We start from the raw sequence: 16,710 nt of genomic DNA on the forward strand, positions 1-16,710 counted from the left end.
TGTCTTCAAGATACCCTTCAGTCTGAGTTAGGTCCTACATCAATCGCAGCATTTTGTTTGACTAAGAGCAGTTCCTGGCGGTCGCCCACATGCTCCGCCGTCGTCTGGCAAAGGACGACGACGTCCAGCAGACTACGGACAAGTCTCGCGACGACAAAGGAAAGTCATCGCCAGATACTAAGACAGTTGTCATTCAAGAAAACCCGCAATCCGGATCGTTCTTCTCCCGACCGAAGAGCAAACGGCGCAATGGACTCATCTTCGCGCTCGGAGGCATTTTCGGCATCTTTGTTGCCTTGTTCTTCGCCAACCAGCAGGATGTGATTAGTCTCGAAGCATTGATGGATCTGAACCTGGACGCGTTGATTGATGTGATTCCTCAAGGCATTGTAAGGGATGCGCGAGAGTTCACGGTATGTTGGAACCCTGATACCATTGTCAATTGTTATCCCTCCATGCTTATCAGCTTCCCTTGGCATCTGTACAGCAACATGAGCGCGACGCAGTCAGCTATGATCCCTTCTCCATCGGTCTCCAGCTTCAGGCGCAAGGAATCGAAGCCAAACATCCGATCGTTATGATCCCCGGTGTCATCTCAACCGGCTTGGAGAGTTGGGGTACGGGCCCGGCCTCCCGGCAGTACTTTCGTCGCAGACTCTGGGGCAGTTGGAGCATGATGCGTGCGCTGGTCTTGGATAAGGCAGAATGGAAGAATCACATCATGCTGGACAGAGAGACTGGGTTGGATCCTCCAGGGATTAAGCTACGGGCAGCCCAGGGGTTCGATGCGACCGATTTCTTTATCACGGGCTACTGGATCTGGAATAAGATCCTTGAGAATCTGGCGTCGATTGGATACGACCCAACGAATGCGTTTACGGCCGCATATGATTGGCGGTTATCCTATTTAAACCTGGAACTCCGCGACCAGTACTTCAGTCGTCTTAAGTCGTACATCGAGACGGCCGTGCTGGTCAAAGGGGAGAAGGTAACTCTKGCGTCGCACAGTATGGGGTCGCAGGTGGTTCTCTACTTCTTCAAATGGGTCGAACATCCAGATCACGGCAAGGGAGGCCGCGACTGGGTCAACAAGCACGTCGCCAACTGGATCAACATTAGCGGGTGCATGCTAGGCGCTGTCAAGGGGCTGACCGCAGTATTGTCGGGCGAGATGCGCGACACCGCTCAGCTTAACGCCTTTGCTGTGTACGGCCTGGAAAAGTTCCTGTCCAAGGAAGAGCGTGCGGAGATCTTCCGCGCCATGCCGGGTATATCCAGCATGCTCCCCAAGGGCGGCGAAGCAGTCTGGGGCAATTCTACCTGGGCACCGGACGATCAACCTGGCCAAGTCATGACCTTCGGCAACCTGCTCAACTTCCGCGAAACCAACTCGAGTTGGACCCGCAAGAACCTCACCACGGCGGAAAGCCTGAGCTACCTGCTCGACCAAAGTGAGGATTGGTACCGCAACCAGGTGCGGAACAGCTATTCGCACGGCGTCGCGCATACAACCAAGGAAGTCGAGGCGAACGAGAACGATCCGCGCACATGGCTCAACCCACTCGAGACACGGCTGCCCCTTGCGCCGGACATGAAGATCTACTGCTTCTACGGTGTAGGCAAGCCGACCGAGCGCAGCTACTTCTACCAAGAAGAACGCGATCCCCTCGTCAACCTCAACGTCAGCATAGACACCACCGTGACCACTCCAGACGGGGTAGATCGCGGCGTCCTCATGGGTGAGGGCGATGGCACGGTTAACCTGCTCAGTACAGGATACATGTGTGCCAAGGGATGGCACATCAAACGTTATAACCCCGCGGGCGTGAAGATCAAGGTCTTCGAGATGCCGCATGAGCCAGACCGATTCTCAGCCCGCGGTGGTCCGAATACAGGTAGGTATCTTCCTCTTCCGCCTCATTCAACCAAGGATTCCGTGGGTTACTGGCTGACGACGGATTAGGTGATCACGTCGATATCCTAGGGCGCGCCTCGCTGAATGAGCTTATTCTCCGCGTGGCAGGAGGACAAGGAGACCTTATCGAGGAGACCTTTGTCTCCAGAATCAAGGAATACGCCGACCGCGTCAAGATATACGAAGAAGAATAATGACTCGTCATCTTTAAACCGTTAATATCATTATAATACTGGCTCTGTGCTATTGGTGGCTTACGACAAACTCCGTACTTGTACTTTACTGGTCTCGCTGTACATATACCAATGAAGATATCACATCACTTTCGCAGGAGACCAGGGCTCAGGTCGTATATAGGACTGTGACTCTAACAAATAAACTAATGGGTCCTATGACTGGCTTGCTCACGATACCTCTCGGCAAATTAGGTTAAAATTGTGTACACGAGAAAAAAATGACCACCGCATAATAATGTACATCACTGTTTCTTCATAAATCATAACGCTACCGGATTACAAATAATGATAATGCTATGGATCAATCATCCAACACACCTCGCTGTGCACAGGAAACGGCTAGGGCTAGGAAGGTTGCGGAAGCCAGAGAAGGAGAAAAGCGCACTTCAGACTCGAGCCGACACGCCATGATAAATGGCGGCGGCGAGCTAGAGCGAAGAAAACCGAGAATGATTAGGTTGTATTAGGAAGTCGAAAACGTGCAGCGAGGTGTGTTGCATCCAAGCAGCCTGAGAATCGAGATGGTACAGGAGGATGGAGGAGATGTTCTGTATGAACACCTTCTACCCCGACAGTCACCGTGAGCAAGCTCAGTCCTCCTGAACTCCCCGATTCCGGGTGATGCCAAATAATCGGCGGAGACACAGCTCCGCGGGGTGCCCACTGTCAAAAGCAAGCGAATGTGGGGTTGAGAAAGGACCACAGTAATGAACCTGGAGGACCCCTTTCTATATGCCAATGCAAGAATCATTAAAAGCATCAGAACCCTTCTAAGCGAGTGTAGTGCGTGCAAAAGGCGCCCAGCCCGTGTTGTGTATCCTTCCCAATGAAATCAAAACCCCCAAATTCCAGGCGCCGTAAAATGTGAGCGATCGACACGAATGTAAAGTATTTATGCACCTGGCCGAGCTGAAGAAAAGAAGCAAGGTGTCTCGACCAGTTGAAAGTAGTAGCGAATGACTTGAGTTGGAATCGGTGAAAATGTTCGTTCTGCAAAACTTGTACAAGCGAATGTCCGATGTGGCACCCTCGGAACGAGCATTAAGAATTATCGTTGAAGCCCCCAGGAAGATTCGAGCTCAAATTGAGGCTCACAATCATGGCGGGCCGACTGGTCTCGTGAAAAATGCATGTACAATCGAAAGCCAGGTAGAAGAAATTTGGGCACAACCAGGCCAATCCACCCCATGTCGGGATGAAGCAACCGTCATTAATCCCGGAGTGACCCAAAACCGTATTAAACATATATATGTGTCGAAATCAGCTCAATGCAATAAACCAAGCATGTCGTTAAAATTTGTTTGAAAACGCCGTCTCATTAGTCAATGCAATAACACGTACACAGTGGAGTACGTGTCAAGGCTGGTTGAGCCGGATCAGAAATGCCTTCCAGACTCGATGTCGGTAGCAGGAGAGGTAAGAGTCTCGCCCTCCCAAGAGTAGTGGTCGTCAACTGGGCTGAGGGAGCCGGACGAGATGGATGACGAAGAACCAACGGTCCACTCATCGCTATCGAGGTTGAACTCTCCTTCGAAGCCGGCTGAACCGTACCCATAGTCGAGTGCGGAATCGCCGTACTCAACATAATCGTAGTCCCAGCGGAACATCTTATCATTCTGGACGCGAGGCATGAACCGCGTTTTGGCAAAGTAGAATGCAACAGTTGCCAAGAGGCCACCACCAACCAGATCGACAGCGTAGTGGTGCGAGAGATACATTGTAGCCCACCACATCCAGAGGGTATAGATGACGAACAAGGGCTTCAACCGTGGGAAGACTTGGCTCATGAACAGAGCTGCAAGAGTCGAATCGGCGGCATGTAGAGAAGGGAATGCGCCGAAAACGACGGGAGATTGTCTGAAGCCCGAGGTGTACAAGTCTATCCCAAAAAGCTCATCGATACGAGCAAGGCCCGCAGGATTACCCGGCATGGAGTAATCAGCCGGAGCCAAGCCATACAGATTTTCGTACCACGGAGGAGAGCAGGGGAAAAACAGCTGAATGGTGACTGCAGCCATGCTGATGTATCCAAAAGTTCGAGCGAAAAGGGGGACGGTGCCGGGAGGACCGAAGATGAACATGATCGCTGAGCACACAAAGGGCGCGCCATAATGGCAGATTCCGTAGGGAAGCCACGCCAAAACGTCAAGCACCACGTTTTGGTGAGCGGAAAGGATGTTGCTGATGTTGGCACCGTAAAGAATGTTTTCCAGAGCTGGCAGCACGCGAACCCAGATTGCAGGGCGCCAGTCGCTAGGGATGAACCTTTCAGGCAGACATGAGTACTCATCACATATTGTAATTGCTCGAGAGAATGTGAACTTACTGGCAAGCGTAGAAAAATATAAGCCATCCGGCAATCGGAAGGAATGGCAAGAAGAATTGGCGCGTAATCGGGAGAAGGAGAGAGATGAGGAGTAGCGTAAATGCAGCGGTCTTTGCCAGTGGTCCAGGTGATTCCATAACGCTCAGGGAGAATATGCCGACAATCAGCAGCAAAAGATACTGGAAGTCATAGAGTGTCCATCGATGACTTTGCAACGATCTGAGTGTATCTGCAGGCGAGAACGATGTCTGCAACGAGGATATCGAAGAGGTAGGCGAGATCCGACTGCGCAGCTTCGACCGAATCTTTCGTCGCATACGGTGCGGCACGAGAAGTTGTATGGAGCGCCATGGAACTTGAATCTGGAGCTTGCCGAACTGGTTTTGCGTCCGATCCTTCCAGGATGGAAGGGTGGTATTCATCGCTGCGGTGAGTCTGATCCCTTCAGACTCGATGATCCAGGAGGAGCTCGAAAGGGAGATGGAGGATGCTGCAATTATAGCGGGGGAAGAATGGAGTGTGATCTCCTATGTGGAGCTGGCGGCCAGGGGTTCCAAGGCGTCAACGTGACGAGACTCCAAGGGCGAGGATCACCGAGAGACGAAAGGTTTCGACAGCCGAGAGATCCAATCCGATAATCTCTATAGAACGGAGAACTGATTTCGGATAGGGGGTTTATGAGGGTGCAAGCTCCGGTCTCCAGCGGCCAAACGAGGATACTCTGGGGAAGGTCACGTTGCAAGGGTCTCTCTGACGCAAGGCGGACAGGCAAGGGCAACGAGAACGAGGTTAAATCGCTAGGGGGCGCTGCACAAGACAATTTGGCCACGGAGCCGGAGGAAGGGCGAGAAGAGTTGTTATGGAGGAGGAGATGAAAGAGGTAGGAAGTAAAAACGTGAGGAAATGGGGAGATGGTGAGGATTTTGCTGTGACAGAGAAGCGCCCCATCCAGCCTTTCATCTAAGCCCAAGAACAGTATGAAAGTAATTGAAGGGCAATGGGGCCACGGACAACGACGGGTACGAGTACGGCGCTAACATACTGGTATGCGTAATACACAGTGTGTTTTTGGTAACATGTCGTCACTAGGTATCATCCTCCAGCTCCCTCAGGCGCTGTGAAAGCTATCCAGGTACAACCTAACTGATTCAGGAAATTTCAGTACATACTGCTGAGAGAATGAGCTGGCCTTGGTATCTTGCTTGCCTGCTATCTATTGTATGCATTAGGAGCTCAATGCGAATATATTATATCAACCAAACCACTCCTACCCACTGAGAGTAAAACACAAATACACCCATAGTATCATATGCCTTATGGTCGGATGCAGCGGAAGCCTCGGAGGAAACGGAATTTCTGTCGCCGACCAGCAAAAGGATGTGACAAATCTCAACAACCCGACAAATAAAAGACCGTCCCAGGAAGAAAAAAAAAAAAAAAAAAAAGGAAAAAAGGAAAAAAGAAAATTAGGTAAGACAGTATGGTAAGGTACCTACCAAAGTTTTTCTGCGATACGCTCAATTCTGAGCTTGTAAGGATTATCCAATCATTGTCTGCGACTTTGAGGCTGATTGGCATTTTGGGATCCATTATGAGAAAGCTACATACCAATGGGAAGCTGTGGATCTTCAGGCTCAATTTCGCTTAATCCACAACCGTCACACAGTCATCCGCAGCGGACCAAAGGAATCGCCGAACGCCTTGCCGCCAAGAACCCACCATCCCTGGATCTTATGTACTCCGTAATAATGTAAGATATTTCGGCCAGTGCCCAGATTGGGGAAACAACGAGAGGAACCAGACAAAATCCTCGGAATAGGGCTGAAAAGATTTCATCTTCGAAACCAGGAAACAAAACGAAGAGTTTTTACGATGGGACGTTTCTGCCGTAGAAAGCAGTTTCAAGCAATCCATCCAACGATAGCCGCAGCATAGCAGTCTGAGGTACTCCGTACTCTTGATCACGTTGATCATGTCATGCAAGAACAGATACCAACATCAACTTCGTACTTAGCCACATTTGGCAGAGTACTGCCTCATGGCTTCTAATCCAGAGTCAGCTTGACCAGCCTCGTCTTCTCATAGTACGGTGTACTTCCGTAGTCTTACTAATTGTACAATCACTATTCATATCGGCAGGAGACCATCCGCATCATGAAGAACAGGATAAGTTTTGATTGTTCGAACTAGGCGACGATCCACAAGTCTATTGATCACTAATTCTAGACAACAGGAGTTCTAGTAAGGTAGTTCTCCATATTCGAGGGTACCTGAGGATTGGGCACACGAGTTCCTCTCCCGAAAAGGAAAGACGGAGTCGCACGACAATACAGTGTGGTTTCGTACCTGACAGATTACATATTTTACTTACTTACAATACCTAATACAGACATTTACAGCCGCTCAAGTTGGAAAAGCCGGCAAGCCGCATGTGTGATTGAAAGTTCTACATCTGAAGCTGGATGTTTGATGTAATAATGTGCATAAAGGCTCTTTCATTTTATTCCGTGTCTGAAACTCCACACTTATGCATGGTCCTATGTACTATTTCTTTCTTGTTGTTTGATCTCTTTTGACTTGAAATGGTAGATAAGTGAATACTCTATGGCGTTTGGTACCTGCTCTCAATAATAACCCATATTAAAGGATTATCTTGATTGACATTAATAAGATTAAGTCTCACTCTATAGTTTCAGAAAACCGCGTCATCCAATTTAGCCCCAGGACTCAGTTGCTGCATTGCATGCCTGGTACTACTGACAAATACACGAGATTAATCCTGAAAGCTGAGCCTTGCAAATCTATATTTACATTATTCGCAGCTATTCATTGTACTCGTTCAGCATTCAATAGTGATTGATTATCTGGCGGTTGCCTGGAGCGAAGTGGATTCGCCGAGATGAAAGGAGCTTGGGCCAGCATGATGAGCCACGATCCAGTGGATCTGGGCCGAATCAAGGAATTACCCAGGGAGTTGGGTACAGCCACAAAATCATCTTAGATGAGTATTCGTACTCCCTAATCAAAGTTAACCAAAAAGAGCTGAATCAGTGTGTTTTAGTTTTTGAGGCAGACCGAAATAATATTACTCAATGTGCAGTGAACGATGTAGGTACTGATACCTTGGCGCACCTTTTCTTCCACTTCCTGACTACATCATCATGCATCATGTCGAACAAATGACCTGCGAACCAATTGTTGAGCTCGAAATGAGATGGCCATCGCAACATCACTTGGTTGACGGCTTAGGTGTACCATCATCTGATTGTATCGATTCTCCCAATCATGATCACATTTCAATAGCCACATGCATCGTCCGTTCGAATATCCGGCGAACGGCAAAACACGGAGTAAGCAACCTTGCATTCTGGGGATTTTAGACGGGATCTATGATGTTAATTACCAGATACTTGACCCTCACTCGGAAGGGGTGTATTATTCTCAGACGTCTCAAATTGTTCATCTTAACCCAGTATATTATTACTTCTCTAAGGGGTTTGGATTATCTTCACTGGTTTTATCCATAAACACCTCGTGATATCTGACCTTGATCAGCAAATTCTGTATATACTACACGCCTTGCGTAAGGCCTTAGAATATCTACGGAGAATTCTCGTGGAATTTCACGCTTTAGCTTCCATACCTATCCGCACTGCCACAATCACCACCTCTTCGAGACTCATCAGCCCCTTGATGATAATAGTTCGATGTGGCATGACGTCATCTAGCACATGCGCGGAATGTAGAGAACAGACTTGGAAGCCTTCTCGGGTTTCTGGAATGTCACAGCCTGGCATGCTGGATGTAACCGTTAGTATGGAACATTCAGGACTATGTCGCCCACCAGGGGTAGGATGGCTTAAGCTGGACTCGCAGTCGGCTGTAAAGGAGTATATGCTCATGGCCAAGGAGCTTCCCGGCGACATTGGATCTGATCTGCGCAACAAGGCGTCTGCTGGATATGCTAGGTGAAGTACCGTCTTGCTTGATTTCGTGCACTGTACATTCTGGACCATGACCCCGCCATAACCAGACGCCGTAAATGAATATTTACACCCGGAACCGAACTTATTTTACTCCCCAACCCGACGCCTGAAGCAAAATAAAACAGAAGAATGGGGAGCCTCATTGCTCGCCATGACCCTCGCCGGAGGAAGCGAGCAATTGAAACCCCTTGACTAGTCCCATTGCTGACCCGGCTGCGACACCCCCCACAAGGACCATTTGCATGCCGCCAATGAACCCTCGTCGGATATTCTGTCTGCCTTTCCAACCGCTCACGAAGCATGTCTTGCCGTACCCGAAGAGAAACAGTGCTATAGCCATAGTGGCAATGGACCAGCGCAACGCGATGAATGCGTCTTGCGGCCCGACGAAGAAGTAAGGAAGCAGCGGCACGAACCCCCCAATGAAGTAGCCTAACGCGATGGTCAAAGCGCAGATGAGTGCACGGGAGCCGGATGGTTCAGGAAGCGTGTGGTGGAAGTTCATGAGAAAGGAAGGGAGCATGGGAGAGGCAGACAGGTGATCGGTGAGTTGTGAGACGAGTTCAGATGGGAGGTCGTAGGGCGCGAAGATTTCGGAGATGGTCTCTGTTGTAGCGGATGGGTCTGCGACAACTTGGTTTCGAGTCTCTTTGAGGGTAGCTCTGTAGGATTCCCTGGGAGCGAAATATCAGCCAGGCGTCTATACGAATCTGCATAGACAATTCAGCACTCACTCCTCACTCTTTGCGCCTAAGTATCCGCCCAGTCCCATAGAGATAGCTCCAGCAATGAGCTCTGCCAGACCGCCAAAGACAACCACTTTCGTATCTCCGAGAGCGGACAATCCCGCAGTGAGAGCAAAAGGAACCGTTAAGCCATCTGATAGACCGATAATGGCATCCGAAACTGTCCGCCCATCAATGATTTTAGACTCTTTCTTCTCTGTGCCATCCCTTCGAGTTGGCTTGTTTGCTTCACTCCCGCTGGCAGATTCCAGATCTTCGGACCCATTTCGAAGCGGGTAACGATATTCCTTTTCCATGTCCGGCGACTCCGTGACTGGCGAGTAGTTGGAGAGCAATCCTTTAATGGAACTGAGAGACATATTCCGTCGATTCTCTCCTGTGGAGGCCTGCTAGAAGACGAATGATTTAGGATCAATGTTGCAGTCGAGACAAGTCTCCAGACAAAATGAGGTGACGACTTGAATTTTGACCAGATCGAATATCCAAGAGCTCATCGCAAGGTACTTAACAGAAGGTGTCCGCCCCAACTCTCTAGACCTAATGTGAATAAGCAAGTTCCGGGCGTGAAAAATCCTGAACGAATCAAAGGATCACAAGTACAATCTCTGGACCTCTGAGAAGGCCAATTCAAGGCCCTTGACCACTCTTAGTGGAGATAATGTCAACCTCATTACCCAGTAGGTCAAAGCAAGTGAACTAAGAAAATACCTGACACAAAAAGAGGGGAATGATGCGATCTGAATACGACGGGTCTGGCGTGGAAAATCCCGAGAAGACTTCCTTATCACCGCTTCCACCGGCCTCGCAGAACAAGCACGAGCCTATCGAGAGAACATGACCAACAACGTGCTGCCAGCTCTGGCAGTCAGCTGCAGGCTTTCCTTGGCACGTGGGCGTGTGATTCGTCCAAAGATGCAGGAGGCCACGCCTCAATGGTCAGCCAGGCCCACTCTTTCGCGGGGGTTCCTGAAAGCTTGAGATTGCTTGTGATAAATCACTTTACTGTATTGGAATTAGCCTCGCTTAGCAGGGCCAGTCAGAAATCATTCTTATCTACAAATGCTGTCTTATTGGATTTGCGGTCCTGATAATAACCCACTTCTTCTAATGCGGTTAGATCATTTGGATTTACATAACTCCTCTTGATCCCATCTCGGCTCTCAACCACCAGAGCTATACATTTCCTTTATTATCTCGTCGAAGTCTTAATTTGCATTAACGGGTATTGGCTGGTTTACCTGTTTGATGCTTCATATGCGCCCGTCACCGATCTCTCTAGCAGCTGACGACTGTTAGGTTGGCTTTTGATCACCGCAGAAGAGGTTCCGTGCTGAAATGGCATCTTCTCACGCGACCTCGAGTATAGTATGTCTATGCTCTATGAAGACGAACCTTTTTTTAAGTCGACTCATCTGCTTAATTGCAAAGTATTCGACAGTCTTTTGAGATGATCTCTCCTTCTCAAATCTGGCGAATACGTTTCACAAGCCGTCCACTTGATCTGCTGTGATAAGATACTCGAAGAATATGATGTTGGATCTCGGAAGAACTCATTCTGCCAGTGTGGTGATGAGACTCAATCTTGCAGGCACAGTGCTAGGTACACTTGCGAATGAGCCTTGTGCAGTGACCAATAGCCTGGCAGCTGACGGCAGATAACAAGCACATATATATGCAGTAGGATTCCTCGCACAGTGTAATGTGCCTTAAGGCTGTCGATACATTAGCTCCGAGTAAACTATGAGTTTTTTTTCCAACCTATGAGCTCAAGACTCTAGCCCTTTAAAATGCCGAAAGGAAGGGTTTATGAGGTTGTAGACGAACACGGCGCATCCTAAAGCTATTATAGGCATTGCAGCTACAGAGTTTGCATACGAGTTCAAGACACGACGTTTAGAGATTTACCACGGAGCTGCAACATCAATTGTGTTGCGCAGTCATACAGAGCAAAACGTGAAGTCGCCGTCGTACGTTCGGTCCGGACGGATCGAGGCCGTAAATCGTTCTCGTGTTGGACGAAACACAGTTTGAAGATGTGTACATCGCGAAAAGCAGTAGTAAGCTCACTGGCGAAGTATGATTTACAGAGAGAGAATTCATGCCACATAAAGTAGGAAAGCAAGCATACCGCCCTATTAATCAGCCAAACAACACCCAGAAGGATCTTCTTCCAACTTGAAAATGGTATCAACGGCATACATCCAAACCTCTTGATTTCACGATTTCGAGTACCTGTTGCAAATATTAATTAGTCCTAGAGCAGGCCGCGCACAACAATGTATAGTCCAAACTCACGGTTTCCTCTTCTCTGTCTCTGTCCCCGCCGTCGAGCCCGTCATATTCCAAAGCCGACTCTTATACGCCGGAAACGAGGTATGATTCCAGATGTTGACCAGAATACTATCACATACCACAGTCAGTAACGACTGTCTCGTAATTTTGACCACCTTCTGCCAAGACGGCGTAGAATACCTAAGAGGGGGGGGGGGGGGGGGGGGGGGGGGGGGGGGGGGGGGGGAGGAAATGCTCACCTCTGGCTCCGATCCACATAGTCCTCCTCACTCAGCTCCTTCACTCCAACTTTCATCCCATCCCTTGTGAACATGACATTTTTCTTCTCCATTTTCGAGCGAGTATTCTTGCTGACTTCCTGGACGATGCTGTACGCAATGTACCCGATAATGGAGAAAATTATGACGGCGATGAGGAGGATGATGAGAGGAATAAGTGATTGCATTTTGGTGTTTATTTGCCCAACCAAAGCAATTAGAGGAACTGTAACTTATTCAAAATTGAGATGCTAAATATCTGGAGAAGCCTGTGTCTTTATTAGTATTTTTCTCTTCAGGTAAGTCGTAGGGCTGAGCTGAGTGGAGAGAATGACGTCGATCAGGTGCGGTGGCTGGATGACTTGAACATGAGACGTAGAGACGTACCTGTGGCTATGAGTGGGGGGTTTTATCGAGAGTGGTCCTTAAAAGACTAAATGGGACAAAATGAAGCCTTGAGGAAATACCAAATTTTATGTGAAAGGGTGAGAAAGAGGGCAGTTTGTGAGATGTGTATGGGCGAACCGTCAATGTGATCGCCAAGGCTTGGTGGGCGGGGTGGCCCTTAGGAATTCTGGTGCCTAGATATCTCTGCGCAATTAAATGCCTCTTTCTGGCAATATGAGGCTTTGTGCCTGGGCGCAATCAATCATGTTACCTAGTGGCTGTTTTAAAAAATATTCTTCGGCAGGGGATATCTCTCTTTGATTGGTATAATATTATCAGGGTTAGATCGTGAAGTGGCTAGTGTGGCTGCAAGTGCAACTCAACAGCTACGCGCCCTGGCCCTTGATATGTGGCGGGAGTTGAAAACTACCTATACACAGTACCTAATCTATCAGGTCGAAAATGCCCTGAGGCGATAATTCCAAGTCTAGAATACTAGAAACATCACAATAACTCCTGATTCAACTCCTAAACATAGTATAAATTTTTCTCAGACTGCATTCCCAAAGCTATCATTCTGCACTCTTGTCTCTGTCGTCATCATGAATCATCCGCGCAATACGACTTCTCTCATAAGGTATGTAAGGAAGCATCCATACAAAGTATCAAATGTCAGTAGTTTTGCTTGACTAGTTGTATCGAACGACTTCCAAGCCGTATTCATCCACTAAGCACATCGGGTCCAATCTATTCTGTACTCAGCGATCGACATGTCCTGTCCGCCCTTCATCCCCATCTTCCCTATCTGCTTCCAATGCGGCACGGACCAGAATCCCTGCCGGTGCAAATTCGTCGGACCAACATTAGGTATGGGACCCTTTCCAGGGGTAAAGGGGTGACTCTCACGAGCGTTTTGACAGGATTCTGCACGACTATTGTGGCTGCAGTATGGAATTGCTGTACTCCGATATAAAAGGATTCAAATCGTGGACTGACATGCGCAGGTTGTTTGTTACCCGGCGTCTCTCTTTTGCGGCTGTTGCTTTACAAAGACCGGGAAGGAGTAAGTGCTCTGCTCGACTGCAAGCTGCGCTCAAGGGATTGTTGGTTGACTGATCATAGCATGTTGGGGTATCCGGTCAAGTTGAATGGGATGGTTTCTAACGCGATACCAATATAGCTTGACTCATTCATGATGATGTTGGCGTATATAATAGGTGTATATTTTCTATCTGTTTCTGAAATATACTGAGCAGGCCAGATATCTTAACCTCTCATGGAGAATGGTGGTAATGGTGTAGCATTGTATAATGAGTACAAAGGAGTGAAAGACATATGTATCATGCTATTGGGCTCTGGATAAGAACCAGCTTTGCCTTAATTCAGCTGACGTCGCTCTGCTCCTTACTAGGGGCACAGTCTAGCTTCATTTACAATACTTCGCGTTATCATCTATGTCACGCCAATGGAATAATTATTATTGGAACTTTGCAACGCAACGGAGAAATCATCTGCAGCTCATTATATTATCGACCATTACCATTCGGAACGAGACAAGGACAAGCAAGAGGTATACGAAGTCGTCATGAACAAAGCGTAAGAAATAGAGGTATCCAGAGAAATCAACCCGCCCATTTGGTATCATCGATCATCCTTGCCCAACAACATGGCCTGTGTGCGTCTACTTGAGCTTTTCCTTGAGCCGGGACCAGAAACTCTTCTTTTTCTTCTTCTCCTCCTTGACCCCATTTCTCAGGCCGTTGCGTTGGCCCGCTGGCTTCGACGGACTGTTAGTGGTGCCTGCTGTCTGTGCCTGAGGAGCGGTGGTGGCGGGAGCAGCACTAGGTTGTGATGGGCCCGAGGTCGCAGCGGTCTGGGGCTCAGAAGGAGCGGCAGGTTTATCGGGAATTGAGCTAGGCATGAGGGTTGTGGAGCCCTCATTTTGACCGGTTCTGGCACCAGCCCCAGGAGCAGCTCCAGGACCAGAAACTTCTGGGGCCTTCGCTGAAGCAACACCGGTGGTAACGGTAGGACCCTGAGGGGTGTCAGCACCGGGAGACATTGGCTGCGACTCAGACTCAACGCCTGTGGTTCGAGGAGCGGTCTCAGTGGTGGTGGCAGTGGCGGTGGGAGCGGGCGCGCCGCCATGTTCTTCCTTGGGGACTGTCTTCTGCAGCTCGTCCTCCATCTCCTTCTTCTCCTCGACGGCCACTGGATTAGCAGCGGCCTCGGGGTCCTTGTGAGCTTCGGCAATGGAGTGCTTCACTGGTTCAGGCACTTCATCTGCAGGTGCTCCGCCATTCGTTTGAGTTGAACCAATACCAGCAGTGGTGCTCGGAGCGGGTGTACCAGTAGACTCATCCTTGGTGACTCGTCTTTGAAGTTCTTCCTCCATTTCCTTCTTCTCTTCGACAGCCTCCTTGTTTGCAGCGGCCTCGGGGTATCTGTGGGACTCGGCGATCGATTCCCTGACGACTTTCGGGACCTCATCAGCTACATCCTCAGCGTTCGCGTGGGGCCTCTGGGACTCGAGTGGGACAGCAGCAGCAAGAGCGGCAGTTGTGGAGGTGGGTGCTGCGGACTGTATGGTAACACCAGGAGCGCTGAATCCCTGACTGGGCTCACCCATGGGGAGGCTTGATTCAGGGATCATGCTGCTGGAAACAGGAGGCATTGCGAGGTCACTGGCTTCCGTCGGCTGGCTCGTCGACTCGCCCGCGAGAACAGTAGCAGCACTGGGATCCTGTGTGTAGCCGGCAGGATCTGTCCGAGCAGTGGACTGGACGGTGTTGCTGGTGAAAGTGCTGGGGTCGGGTACCTTCTCACCAGGTTTCAGACTGATTGGGTTGCCGCTGGTACCAGAAGCCGGGATAGGATTGACGGAAAATGTTTCTGCTTCTTGTCCAGGAGTCTCTGGGAAAGTACCGGGCACGTTGGATCGCTGTTCGAGGGGAACAGCCTTGGCAAGGTCTGCAGTTGTCGACTCAGGGGCGGCGGATGAGATGGTTGCCTCATTAACCTTCTTCCCGGTATCCTTGTGAATACCGGCCGCTATTGCCGCTTCGGTCACTTCTGGAGTAACAGTCGCCATTGTGGTACCGTTGGTTTGTGGAGATTTTGGTGCTTGTTTAAGTTGACGGGGATAGAGAACGTTATTGATATTCCCGCTTCCGTCGTCCTCTTCAGTAGCAGTGCTATCCGTCGTCCAAATGCCGTCGACAACGAACTTTTATAATCAGAAAATATTTGTTAGTTGAGTCCACAACAAGAGACAATCTAATGTTGAAGGTTGTCTTATAAGTCAAAAACTGGAAGATGGGCGAGCCAAAGAAACCAAGGTGCGAGCGAGGCGGTGATATGACGTCAGTGGAAGTAAGCGGAAAGCCTTCCAGCGTCATGAGGGGATGCGTAGGCAGACAGAAAAGATCTATGCAATGATACGGTTGTCCAGAGCTGTCTGCATCAAATGGACAGACGTTGAATATGATTGAAAAAGAGTACAGCGGCGAATGGCGAAAGAAAATGATCTCAGATGGCTACTTACCTTGTAATGCACTTTCTCGTCTGCAGATGGAAGTTGAACCTCCTTTGTAAAGACATCGCCATTGCGATCCAATTTCACCGTTTTACCCCAATCATCAAAGCTGCCTGTGACAAATACCTCATTCGCCGGGTGTGGCCTATAATCAAGCCATATGCGAGAAACTAGTCAGTCATCAATTCCACAAACGGTCGTCCGTGTACCGAGTTCCCGACTTTAGCCATCAACGTAGGGCCTGATCGCCTGGGGCGCAGTAGACGATAGCTAAAAACGAAGCTCAAATTCTACGGGATTTAAGAAAGGGAATTTGCTATTGACTCACCATTGGAACGTGTAGCTTCCCATCTTCCAGCTCGATGTAGACATACACTGTAGCCTGGCGGCGATGTATGGGAGTCGGACGAACGAGTACTCCGGTGGGTTGCGCAGAGACTTGCCGCAGCTGTAGAAGCAAGGGATCCTCAATTTCCGCGTTGCGCGTTTTATTGAACGTGCCGACACAATGTCTGACAGAGATCCTCTTTATATTTTCTTCGTCTTGTACTTTGGCTCTCAGCCAAGCTATGAGATATTGGATATTTGAGAGGCTGGAAAAATCGAGCACAGTGACCACCCTTTTTTTTCGCTGGGGGATCTAGAGCTTTAACTTGAAGCGGGGTGGCGGTGACACAGACCTTTTGGGCGATTCGGTCGGCCTCAATCAAGGATTCTGATAGGCCTCGATAGCATCAATGACAATTGGCAGTCGAACTTTTCGCTTCTCTTATGAACTACCCGGTTCTTAGCTTGAGGTATGAAGAGTCCGTGTAGACCGCTTTATGGCAAACGAAGAATCAAGGTCAGTGATTAAAAGCTATAGCTAGACGAGACATGCTTTCTTATCCGGGAGATCCACGAGGTATGTATGGTCTCGGAAGGAATGCCTTTTATGTGCCCCCTATCATAATGAACATTGTACAACTCATCAGTGATGGGCTGGAGTCGAGGCAAAGACAGTACGTGGTGTGTACTGCCTTTTTCACTC

At 49.1% G+C, this 16,710-nt stretch overlaps 5 protein-coding genes across 5 annotated transcripts; 1 reads left to right on the plus strand and 4 right to left on the minus strand.

The window, feature by feature from the left end:
- Window positions 1–89: 89 nt before the first annotated feature.
- Window positions 90–2,109, plus strand: Aspvir_005471 (phospholipid:diacylglycerol acyltransferase; the record flags this gene model as incomplete). Its single annotated transcript, XM_043268686.1, has 3 exons — window positions 90–413; window positions 488–1,895; window positions 1,964–2,109. The coding sequence occupies 3 exons, from the start codon at window positions 90–92 to the stop codon at window positions 2,107–2,109; spliced, it is 1,878 nt and encodes a 625-aa protein (XP_043124621.1).
- Window positions 2,110–3,527: 1,418 nt separating this feature from the next.
- On the minus strand, window positions 3,528–4,899 carry Aspvir_005472 (phosphatase PAP2 family protein; the record flags this gene model as incomplete). The annotated part of the gene is made up of 2 exons (XM_043268687.1): window positions 3,528–4,416; window positions 4,478–4,899. 2 exons carry the CDS (start codon window positions 4,897–4,899, stop codon window positions 3,528–3,530), a joined length of 1,311 nt encoding a protein of 436 aa, XP_043124622.1.
- Window positions 4,900–8,602: 3,703 nt separating this feature from the next.
- On the minus strand, window positions 8,603–9,568 carry Aspvir_005473 (VIT1/CCC1 transporter family protein; the record flags this gene model as incomplete). Its single annotated transcript, XM_043268688.1, has 2 exons — window positions 8,603–9,137; window positions 9,198–9,568. The coding sequence occupies 2 exons, from the start codon at window positions 9,566–9,568 to the stop codon at window positions 8,603–8,605; spliced, it is 906 nt and encodes a 301-aa protein (XP_043124623.1).
- A 1,932-nt stretch (window positions 9,569–11,500) lies between these two features.
- Aspvir_005474 (uncharacterized protein) lies at window positions 11,501–11,946 on the minus strand (the record flags this gene model as incomplete). The annotated part of the gene is made up of 2 exons (XM_043268689.1): window positions 11,501–11,609; window positions 11,741–11,946. 2 exons carry the CDS (start codon window positions 11,944–11,946, stop codon window positions 11,501–11,503), a joined length of 315 nt encoding a protein of 104 aa, XP_043124624.1.
- Window positions 11,947–13,826: 1,880 nt separating this feature from the next.
- Window positions 13,827–16,052, minus strand: Aspvir_005475 (carbohydrate-binding module family 48 protein; the record flags this gene model as incomplete). The annotated part of the gene is made up of 3 exons (XM_043268690.1): window positions 13,827–15,371; window positions 15,690–15,825; window positions 16,009–16,052. The coding sequence occupies 3 exons, from the start codon at window positions 16,050–16,052 to the stop codon at window positions 13,827–13,829; spliced, it is 1,725 nt and encodes a 574-aa protein (XP_043124625.1).
- Window positions 16,053–16,710: the final 658 nt, after the last annotated feature.

This window comes from Aspergillus viridinutans (assembly GCF_018404265.1).
Source record: "Aspergillus viridinutans IFM 47045 DNA, scaffold_3, whole genome shotgun sequence".
In the NCBI taxonomy this organism is placed as follows: Eukaryota; Fungi; Ascomycota; class Eurotiomycetes; order Eurotiales; family Aspergillaceae; genus Aspergillus; species Aspergillus viridinutans.